A 12,026-nucleotide genomic window follows, 5' to 3' on the forward strand; every position below is an offset into this window, starting at 1 on the left:
ACCCAGTCATTCCCACCACCACAGCTCACTGAAGCAGCAGCCCCTAGGAGATTCTCAAGGCCCAGTACAGGACTGAGTCTTACAGCAATAATGCTCTATGGCATCTAAGGTAGTTTTTGCAGGAAACACTGCAACTATTGAGCAAGGGAGGCAGTCTCTCTGGTGTGAGATCAGGATGTTTCCTGAGGATGCAGAAAGCCTGAAGTGTTCTTTCTGGCTCACTTCCCTCCTTTTTCCTCTTCCTCTCAATAATCTTTCATCTGGCAGCCAATGTGACAAGAGCAGTATGTACTCAGAGCCACCACAGGGGAAAGGCAAGGCTGAGCCAAGCTGGAGGTTGGACAGAGGCTGCTCTCCCAGCATGCCAGCTGGTTGGGCAGCCAGAGGAAGCTGCCCTCATCCCTGTCTCTTCCCTGGGATGGAGATGATAGTGACTGCATAGACATGACAGGCTGTGGTAAGAGCAGGGGTAAGAAACCACCTGGTGGGGGTCCTGCAGCTGAGATATGGGGTACAACTGCATCTCTGTGGTGGGAAGAACAGAGGGCAGAGCTTTAGGATTACATATGCCCATTTTGCTATGGGGGTCAAATAGGTACTGCGTCTGCCCACAGCCATGGTCAACACTGGCACAACCAGTGCCTTTTCTAACTGCAGCCAAAACATTATACTAACACAGCTTATAACTAGCAGCAGTAGCTTCTACAGATGGTAAGTAGTGAAACATGCTTTTAACCAAGTGCCAGCAAAGAAAAAAAAAAGTATTTGTTTCAGTTGCAGATATCCAAGTGTAAAGAAACAAACAAAAAAGCTACATCAACTACATTTTCACTCTTGCCAAGAAATTATCAGTGCAAATGTGAGATTGCACTGAGCCTTTAAGTCACTGGTTAAACATCAAGTTATGCACTCAAATATCTTGGTAAAACACACAACTTTGACACTTCGGTGTTTGACCACCATGAAACGTTGAATTACACCAAATTTAGCAATGAGGACCAGCATTCACAAATCCTCCCACTGCTCCTTCATGAAGAGGAAGTCTGTAAAACAGTTAACCAGACACTGACCCTTCCTGTTGGCCTGCTTCAGAGACATCATGCACGTGCTCCATACAGAAGATGACAGACAGCAAGTTAATTTACTTAGGTGGAAACTTTGGTGAATATTGTCAAGAACAGAGTTATCAATACATTCTGGGGGACTGTCCTGTTTGTGCACATCTACTTATATGACATGGCTTTTATGTCTTAACAGCAGGACATGTTACAGTATTTATGGTGAAGCTTCTCCTTTTCCCACTTCTGAAACCACTTCTACCAGATTTCCTGTGGGAAATCAGAAGGGGAAGGTGCAGTTAACACATACAGTCTTCAGCAGCAAGCACAACACCCTAGGACTGATAACAACCCAGGCACAGGTAACATGAGAACTAATTGACACTTCCCCCCTCCCACCACTTTAATATCTTCTCTCTCAAATTCTCCTGGTTCTGCTCTACTTTTTCTACCCACATGGTCCAGTGAGGGACTGTGCAAGATGCTTTCCTCACTCCCAGGAGTCTCAAGGCAGTCAGGAAGTTCCATGCAAACCTCCACCACCACAAAGCCCGCTGTTCTCACACCCCAGGCTTTCCCCATCCCATCACACACTGCCTGTTCCTCTGCATGCATTACTGGAATACGTGCTACTGTTAATGGTATTAAGACAAGTTTTCCATAAGACAGTCAGTTGCAAAGGTCAGATAAAAATCATAACTACTATCTATTTCATCAAGTGAGGCTACTTGCTGCCTCCCAAGAGACCACATAGAAGATGACCTGCATTTCAAACTTATAAAAAAAATTTATACGAAGAGCAGGGATGCGTAACTTTTCCTTAAGTTTTCCAAACATATTCTAGCATAGTCTAAGCCAAGCACCAGAATATGTGCTTCAGGTCCCATTGATCTGAAAGAGCCTTTAAGAAAAAGTAGTTAAGTGGATTGCTGAACTGGAGCCAAAATTTTAAAAACATTTCTCTTATCACTTTGTATAAAAAATTACAGTGCAAGAACACACAAACAAAGATTAATTATATTATGACTTACAGACAGGAAAAATGCAGACATATATCTTGTTTAGATTTTCAGGTCCAGAAAGAAGCACAGAAAAAAAGAGTATTTATTTTGACCAAAGGATTCACATGAACTACATCGATATAAGACTCAAAAAAGACTACTTCTTTTGCTACAAAGTAGGATGTAATTTTCTGATGTTTGGCAAAAGACATGGCTACTCTGCCATTTCCAGCTGTAAAGCTTTGGACAAACTGTGCTGTTTCCAGTCAATGCAGATAGAGTGCTATGCTGTACTCCTGTCATTTACACTGCTCATTTTTATCTGGGCGGCTAAACAGGAACATTTAGTAAGCCTCCATGGAACCGCTATGGTCAGCAAAAATCTCTTGCACTACTTTATTTGTGAAAAATCAGACCAACAAGTAGGTTGTTTAATCAACTGCTTTCTACTAAGTGCTTTGCATGTTGGCACTAAGTTTATTCACCTACTAATCTTATCGAAGCACAAAGTCAAGAGAAAAATGACTGTAGGGGAAAAAGCTCCTTTCTGTCACTGGGAGATAGTAGATGCCTACGTGTGAGTGATGGAGGGGAAACAGAGCTTACAGCTGTCTCCAAATCCTTCACAGAATGATCACGAGTGGTGTGCTGATGGGATGATGTGCCTGTGAATAGTTTAAACATTACTTGACATGAATGTCCTTCATGATCTTACTTCCTCTCACTGACTGAACAGAGAAACCTTGTTTTTCTGACAAACTCTAATCTCTTTTCAAATCCATAAAAGGTCTAAACCAAATTGTTATGTGGTGCTATGTATCAGTCAAAATCACTGTCCAGCCCCATCAAATTCTGTACCACTGCATCAGTTATTCACCCTGGAGCCCACCAAAGCAGCCATCAGCCCTAGGCACAGGTACCAAAAGCAGTTTCCAGAATACCTCTTCCCAAGAGCTCCTCTATTAATAAAGCCTTTTCACAGAAGCTTAGGGAGACGTGTTGTTGGCAGCTTTCTAACAATGTTGTCTCAGTCTTCAGCTTTGTGACAGAAGGATTACAGTAATGACAAATCCGACCCAGGGCTTTTTAAATTCCCTCAAGCTGGTATGCACACATCCTACTTCTCCTTAGATGTAAACCAGTAACACTTACTCCAAGGCTTGCCTTCCTCATTCTCCTCCTCATTCTCTCAAGCCATCCACTGCAAGATGGGTGAGCACTATGGGGCCTTCTGGTGCCAAGGGACCACTTGCCCCTGACCTGCTACACAAAGGGAAACTCAATCCAATTGCAAGTGGAGCAGAAAAAAGTGAATATCTCAAAGAAACAAAGAAGAAGAAAGTACCTGGTCTTAGTAAGAATCATCTTGAAACATTTGATAAAAGTATTGATCTCTTCCAAATTTATCATGAATTTTGTTCAGGAAACATCAAAAATTCATCTAATTAAGAACACATTCATGCTTAGTTCATTGTGGTTTTATCTCCCTCTCTCATATGTTCCACACACATATGGGAAGGACTTGCAATACTGTCGAGCACCATTGCCTCAGGAAAAAAAAAAAACCCTAGAAAAGAATCTGTTCAAAATGGAAGAAGACAGAGAAGATATTTCCATGTAATAAATCAAGCAAATTTCTCAGGAAGTAACATACAGGATAAGTCCTGTATCATACTGAGCCACCATCCAGAGAAATTTGGAAGTCAAAGAAAGAAGAGTTTACTGTGAAATCCAATAAAGACATTGGAATTAACACAGCTGGAATTCTTAATGCAAAATAACAAGCCATTTTTACTGTGTACCTCCTGTACTGCATCAGTGTTATGAGAATCAATGTCCATTTTAACATATACTGCTATTAGCAATGAAGTCTATATAATGGACTGAATTATTCATTAACAGTTACCTTGGGAAAAGGCATACAATTATTAATAGCAAGGATCATTAGGAAGAAATTCTTTGCAGAAAGGGTGATTAGATATTGGAATGGGCTGCCCAGGGAGGTGGTGGAGTCACGTCCCTGGAGGTGACTGGAGGTGGCATTCAGTGCCATGGTCTAGCTGACATAGTGGTGTTCAGTCACAGCATGGACTCAATGATCTCAGAGGTCTTTTCCAAACTAATTGATTCTGTGATTCCATGGCCAGCTCTCCTCCCTACCAAAATGCAAGCTCAGCAGGACAGGGTGCTGAACTCTGAGTCTTGTCATTTCCCTAGTGGCTTTCCCAAGGATACTGCACCTTGTGATGCCACACACACACCCCATGAGTACAAAGGACAAACACTCCCCATACACAGAGGCCTTAATGCCACCTGTATTACAGTTACACTGTCACTCAGTGAGCAATGAGTCCTCATATAAAAGCAAACTGAGTGGCATGTACTTATTTAGGGCTTGCAAGTGATCAAGCTATTGGCCAGCACACCAGTAAGGCAACCTCTGCAAGTCCCTGGCATTAGGAGCTGACATGGCACCAGCAAGAACTGCTACCAAAGCAGGCATGGCGATGAATAAGAAGTTACTGCAGAAAATGCATGACCAATATGAGAGACTGTGGAAAATGTGACTGCTTTGCCACCACTGTGTAACACCAGGGTCTAGCAAGACTCCTGAAGAACTGCTGGACTGCAAAACTACAGAAAACAACAACAAAAAAACCTGCCCTGATGCCACATGCACAAACTCAGGATAAACAGACCATGAATATATTTACATTGCCTGAGAGCACTGACATTTCCCTTCACTTATAGGATGAACCACCTTCTGCCTTGCTCTGTGACTGTGGCTGTAAAGCACGTGGACAGGCTCCTGGGACAGTGTGATAAAGGTCGCTGGGTGGATACAGACTTCTCTGACAAGAGGAGGAAAGGAGAACCAAGAGAAGTCACCTGGCTGCCAAAAGCTCTGGCATAACACACACTGAAGGCAGTTTGTTTTTGCCACCACCTACCTTGAAATAAGTTTGCCAGTGCACTACAGTCAGGCTTTTAAGAGTGATGATACATAACAGCTACTGAATTCAAGCTGCTTGCAGCTTCAGCATCTGAGTATTAACTCAAACACCATTCCCTAGAGGCTTCCCATGCTTCTGAACCCACTTACAGATATGTGCATCTTTGTCTGTAAAATATTGATCCATTTCTCCAATACCCTGACCCTGCTGAAAGAAGAATTTAACCGAAAGATTCTCCAAGTGCCTCCTTCAGAGAAGTAGTTCTTTTGAAAGTTTCAAAAGTCATTGAGAATAATTTGATGAAGAACAAAAACAAGTGTTAATATGCCCAAGTTTATGCTCCTCTAATTGTCAAGTAAAAATTATACATTCCTGTGTATAATTAACCAGGCTAACTAATCTTGCTTGACAAACACAGATATAAACATCAGCTTTGACACTGAGCCAAAGCAACCACACTAGGATCTGTGCCAATGCTGAATTCTTCAGTCTCATATCATAAAACGACTTGTCTGTTGTATTTACAGCTCCAGTGGCTCTAGACTCTGCCGGCAGCTGGCCAGAAGAACAGATTTGAACTTATACATTATGCCAGAACATGTGCATTTGATTAGAAGAAAAATTATGCATATTTCTTCTGGATGGTGGTATTCATCAGACCTCCCATTGTAAACTAATTGTAAGGCATGTTGCTACCCAAGTATCAAAAAATACTTTGTAACATACAATAAGCCTCTCAAGAGGCAGTACCTCTCTTCAGCCTAATACAGCTACAGTTTTCTGTTATCCCACTCTTCAAATCAGTAGCTCAAGTCAGAAAATTCAGCATTTCCCTGTGTTTTAATTCAAAAGGAAGGATGTCATAGAACAGCACTTTTCTTTCTTCATATAAAAATGCAAAAATACCTTACCTCATTACCTAAGTTATGAGAGAATTTGTAAAACTACTCCTGTGACATCTCATCCATTTCTTCAATCCTCAGGAACAGAAATCTTGGTAACAACCTGCTAAGCAGATCATATTTCAGAACCTACCTAGGAACACCCTATCATGTGAGAGGCAGAAGAACCCACTCTGGTTTCCAGCAAACACTCACTAGCTATGAACTGTCACCACAAAAGACCTACTTCTCCTGTGACCATTAGAGAGGGTCCACTACAATTGGGATGAGCAGGGTGCTGTTATGTCAACAAGCAGAGGAAGCAAATTTTTGAGAAGGTTTTGAGAAGTCCCCACAGGGACTTCTAAATTAACTAATCTCACATTGAAAACACTTTTTTTTTTTTAACTTCAGGCCATACACTTGACACTGAATGCAAGCAGTTCTCTTCTGAGCTGAAAACATTACTCACAGACTTCCTTCAACACAGAGCAGCTCTTAAGATTATGAATTCTTGCTTTATTTTCTAACCAGCAGGACTCACTGGTGTCCAGCAGGTACAAGATGGGCTTGGTCCCCAGTGGCTGCCCTGACATGGATTTCAGCCCTTGGTGGTACCCAAGAGGGTATCTGTGACTTGGAGCAGGACATGCTGCTCTCACGACAAGGTGCAGAGTCCACTCAGAGTGCAGCCACACCAGTTCAAAGTACCTTCCAGCCCTGGCCGTGAGGACCAAGCAGCTGCTGGCAGCACGTCAAGCGCTGACTCAGCTGAGGCAGCCCGGGGCACTGATGGCATTGCTCTGGGACCCTGCCCAGTCACAGGGAGAGCTGCCCTTCTCCAGCAGAGGCAAAAGGAGATAAAAAAAATAGAGAGAAAAGAGGAATACCACAGCCTCTTAGCAGCAGATAGGTCACCCAGACACCTCACTGCAAACACAACTTTAACATTTCCACACACCAGCCAGCCAACCTGGTTCCTGCCACACTCTGTCCACTGCCTCCTCACATCAGGGCATCAGGAACTTCCAAGATTCCCCAGACTCTGCAGAATCATTAAAAAAAAAAAAAAAAAAAACACTCCAAAGACACTCCACTTACCACCAAAACATTTAACAAGTCTTGAAGGAGAAATTTATACTACAGTATTTTTCTACAGGGTACCCCCTCAAGCCCCTGCAAATGTCAGTTAACCCCAAGAAGGAACTTTGGGACCTGGGGAGTCAGAAGCTGCAGCACATCACCCTTTCACCTGCAGTCCCTGGAGCATCACCTGATCCAGAGGGCACTCTGGGTGACTGGCCTCACAGACAAAGCTGCAGCTTTGCTTCTGACCCCAAACACTGACCAGATTTTCTCCACTCAGTAAAGCTCCAGCAGAGTAGTGACAGGTCCTCAGAAACAGAGTGACTTCTGACCTCAGGCCAGAACATCCCTCTGCACAAGAACATCAATCTTCTCACTCTGAGAAGACTGAACTTGGGTCAGATATGCCTCAGTGATGCCCTCAGCCATCTACCTGCTAGAAAAGGGGAACCACTGTATTATCTTATTAGAAAATGGAGACTGGCTGATGAGAATTCAAAAGCAACAAGCAGTGCATTGGGTCTGTCAACCTTTAACCATGTTTCAATCATTTAACCAGCTAGTATTTTAAAACATTACTTACACCAAAGATAGATTTCTATCACTGCAAAGATGAAAGGTTATATTTAATGGTCAGCTCTCAAATGTCAACCAGCAGCTCCTATGAATATCTAGCACCCTTGAAAATTTCAGTTCTGTTCATTCTCTGATGCAATCTTAACTTTCTTGAAATGCTCTTGAAATTAATTTGGAAGCAGCACAATCCTACCTTACTTGTTTCTCTCATTTACCTAAAAGGAAAATTTCCTTTATTGGACAAAAGTTGTTCATGTCTTATTATGTTTGTACAGCCACAAAATATGAAACACTTCACACTAAACTAACATAATCTAACATAAGTTCATTTACTAGGCAAATCTTTCTCCAACACTTAGGCTGAAGACTAAAGTGATATTACTTATTTAAAAGTATAACCCTTTAAATAATGATGGGATGATATAAGTACATTTTCATAACAAATTGAGTTATTACGTACCTAAAGGCTTACATTTTAAACAAATTTTTCTGAACTCTTAGTTCTGACTAATGTCTATATCCCAAAACAGTAAGTTACAAGAGCACATGTCCCACAAAGAAGTTCTGGTCCAGCTGCCCAAGAACATCCCACATCCCTACAAATGTTAAGCAGTGAAAGTTTTGTGGGCATTCATTTGTGCGTATAATCCACCAGAAAAAAAAATATGCTGAAATTAAATTTGGGATTTGTGAGTATGCATTCATAAGGCTTCAGATGATAAGCAGAATGGGTAGGTTTAATGGTGGAAATGTCTTAAACCGACGTGGGAACCTGCACGCACTGTAGCAGTCAGTTGTTAGTCACAGGAATAACCTTCCTGCTGAAGGCGCCCCACATCTCAGTTACAGACAGCAGCTGCTATTCCAGGGCCTCACATACCCATGGTACTTACTATTATAACAAGGGGATTGGTTACTATTAACATCTGATGAAAACTTCTCTGCATTTGGTTTTACATGCAATATTGAGATACTGAGTCCCTTTCAGTCCTGTTCTGTTGTGCAGCACTTCCATGCACTGTTTGGAGTCTGACAACTTCCACATTAAAGCATGAGCCAGAAGTCTTTCCTTACAAGAAATAGCTTGCTGTCTATTTATAAAACAAGTTCTGTTCATTACTACTATTTGTAAAAGAATGCCTTCAAAAACACCAAAACTCTGTTTTAAGATCATCTCTACAACTCTACATCACTGCCCAAAAGACAATTCTTCCCAACCAGCACCAACAGCCTTTATTCATTCAGCTGATTAATTCTTTTCATCAGAACGAGGTTTTCCAAATACCTTGTAAATAGGCTGGACAGCCTCCCTTCATTCCAGTCCAACTTTTAAGCAACCCCCCTCAACATCCACCCCGACACACACCCCCTCACTCCCCACACACGCTCTTAGCCAGAAATGAATGCACTTTCAGTAGTAAACAGGTAAACAGCAGTCACCCAGAAAAAGGATGAGGATGACCTCAAAGGTGTGCCGAGGCAGGATGGTTATTTATACCTCCTAACATCAGGCTCTCAACAGAAATAAGTGAAATCCAATCTACCCACATTTTAAAACATATCTACCCAAGCTTTAACTGAATTGATGATCAGTAATTCAGTGGAGGTAAGCATAAGGAACAATGTTTCAATCTTTTATTATTCCCAGTACTGTGTGTAAATATGTGGGGGTGCGTGCAGAGGTTTCACTGGGTTCCCAAGTAATTACTAAACATCAGTGTACTTTTTTTTTATTTTTCAGGGGGGAATCTCAGTACCACTCACATATGCATTTGGTCCAGTGCAGTCAAGTTACAGGCAAGAGAAATACCTAACTTCTCCCTATTGTCATTTTTTTAAAGTTTCTTTCATTGCTTCTGTTCCTGGCATATCTCCAAAAGCAGCAGACCTTTTGAAAACGTACTATGTCAAGTCAGAAATAAAGAAATAAGGATGTTTTCAGCATTCAGGACAACAAACTAAACTTAGTTCCAAGCTAGTTCACTTTGCCATAGCAAAACAGACAAGGAAAGAAAAGACAAGTTATCCCCAAACTAATACAAGTGGAATCACAAGTGCAAATAAACTTAATTGGGAAAGAAATTAATAATACAAGTGTCCTCTCCATTTCTGAGAAAGCCTAGAAAAAACAACTTTTCTCTTTAAAACAAAAGTTTGCTGCGCTCAAACTAAACATCCCTGTGAGTATTCTGTGCATACTCAATGCAGTAACGATAACCTCTTCAGCTGTAGAACGGCGACAAGAGTTGGAACTCTAAACTATAACGGATAATACTACTACATGGGTAAAAACATCCAAATAATCGGATCAGAGCCGGGTACGTTCTCAGGGAGGGGTGGAAAGCTTGCTCCCCCCGTAACATGGTCAGGGAAGACGTTTTTGGTGGGGTACGCCCCGCACTGGTCCAGCCTGTCCGCACCTGGGGTAAGCACAAGCAGAAGCGGGCTGCAGGCGGCTGCAGCCCCACCGCGAGAAGCGAGGGGCCGTACGCAGCCCCGGAACGGCGGCGAATTGATGCCCGGTGTCACACAGGAGAAAAGGCGAGGGACTGGCCGGGGTCCGGCAGCCGAAGAGCCCGGCGAAAACTCAGCAAGGGGATCCGCGAGGAGCCGCCCCGGAGCGCTGCTGGCACCGGCGGGGCGAGGGACCCGCAGCGGGCCGGCGGCAAGGGCTGGGGAGCGGCTGCCGTCAGGAGAGCCCCCCGGGCAGCACACGGCGCCTCCGCCACCCGGGGCGGTGCTGCGGGACGGCCCGCGGGGCTGCCCGAGCCGCAGGCACCCGCCGACAGCGCGGACGAGCCACGGGCGAGTGCCCGCGGAAAGTTCCCGGCAGGTCCCACGGGCAGCGGCCAGGCGGGTCCGGCCGGCTGGGAGCCGGTGCCGGCGGGCGGACAGCAGCCCGCGGACCCCTTACCTTGGATCGCTCTTTTACGTAGTACTTGCCGAGCCGGCTCCCGCAGTACATCACCAGCCGGTCTATCAGCGTGAGGAGAAAGTTGATGGCCTCGCAGCCCTCCTCCGTGCCTCCGATCCACTTGATCTGGTCGCCGCGCAGGTGCCGCTTGGCGACACCGCGGCTGGGGCCGGCCAGCTGCCCGTCGGCCAGTTCTCCGTCGCGGTGCATCCGCTTCACCCGCTCCAGCACGCAGTCCCCCACCACCTCCCCCAAGAAGTTGTCCAGGTAGCAGAAGCCGATGTCGTGCAAGCAGGGCACGACGTACTCCAGGGCGATTCTCTCCAGGTCCAGCCTCATGATGTGCCCCAGCGGCATGGCGCGGCGGGGACGGGCGCGCCGCTGCTCTGCCGGCGCCCGCGCTGGGAAGGGATGCCCGTCGGGCCGCCGTCCGCTCCAGGCCGAGCCGGGCAGGGGCTCCGCCGAGGCGCGGGGCCAGGCGAGGCGAAGTAAAACTTTCGCTGCAGCGGGCTCGGCTACGCACCGCGGCCCGGCGCTGCGGGAGCGGCGGTGCTGCCGAAGCCCTGCGCTGCTGCTACCGCCGCCGGCGCCCCAGCAGTGTGCGGGAGCGGCCCGGGGCGTGCGGGAGGGGCGCGGGCAGCCCCCGCCCGCGGTAGGAGGGCGGCGATGGCCCCGCGCGAATTAATCCGCCGGCTACGTGCGGGATGTGTGCTCGCGCCGCCGCACGTGGGCGGGGCCGCGCCCTCGCCCCGCCCCCTCCCCGCCCGCGGCGGCCCGGACAGCCAATCGCGTGGGGCGGGGCGGGGCCGGCCCGCGGGGGAACGCGCGGCGAGGGCTCACACACGTGCGCGGGGGGCGTGGCCCGCGGGCCCGCGCGCCCCCGGAGTGGGCGTGGACAGCGCCATTGAGGAATTCTCTCCCGGCATGTCGGCTGCGACCCCCGCCAGGAGCCGCCGGGCCGGCCACCGCGCCTCGCCCTGCTCCGCCGCTCCGGAGCTCCTGGAATAGTCCAAGCCAAGTTTGCCAGTGCCCCGCCGGGGCTCTCCGACCGCCTCTTACCTCCGCCAACCGCAGCGGCAGTTTCAGCACCCGACGGAACTATTGCATTAAGTGGCAGATACATTTTTTCTGGGCGAGGAGTGCACTGCGTTATAAAAGGTTTACCTGGCAAAACAGGACTTCCCTGAATTATTTATTCCCAAAGAGCCCGCCGGGTTGCTTGGCTCTGGTAGCAGGAAACACCTCCCGGACCGTCGGCGGCTTCGTGCCACGACGGGACAGCTGCGGTCAAGCGGTGACCAAAGCCAAAGCCAAAGTCGCCTTTCCCCGTGTGGCCTCTCGCCGGTAACACTGTCCCTGCGAGGCCGGCCACGAAGTACGGTCCCGCGGTCGCCGCTGGGTCTGGTCCGAGCGAGCAGCATGCTTTCACATAAAACACCTCCCGAGAAGCGAGCAGCAGACAGCCGCCTGGCTCCGCTCGCACACGCAACGTGCCCGGGATTTGCTAAACAAACAAGAGAAGCCGCCACAGAAACCAAAACCAAAGCAAAGTCACG

The 12,026-nt window shown here is 46.9% G+C and overlaps 1 protein-coding gene across 1 annotated transcript in view; it reads right to left on the reverse strand.

The window, feature by feature from the left end:
• The window catches only part of EGLN3 (egl-9 family hypoxia inducible factor 3), a 28,921-nt gene extending 17,744 nt beyond the window's left edge, over window positions 1-11,177 (reverse strand). The window contains exon 1 of the mRNA XM_058848831.1: window positions 10,471-11,177. Within this exon, the coding sequence (XP_058704814.1) occupies window positions 10,471-10,827 (357 nt within the window). The 5' untranslated portion in view covers window positions 10,828-11,177. The remainder of the gene's footprint in view (window positions 1-10,470) is intronic.
• Window positions 11,178-12,026: the final 849 nt, after the last annotated feature.

This window comes from Poecile atricapillus, chromosome 1 (assembly GCF_030490865.1).
Source record: "Poecile atricapillus isolate bPoeAtr1 chromosome 1, bPoeAtr1.hap1, whole genome shotgun sequence".
NCBI lineage: Eukaryota > Metazoa > Chordata > Aves > Passeriformes > Paridae > Poecile > Poecile atricapillus.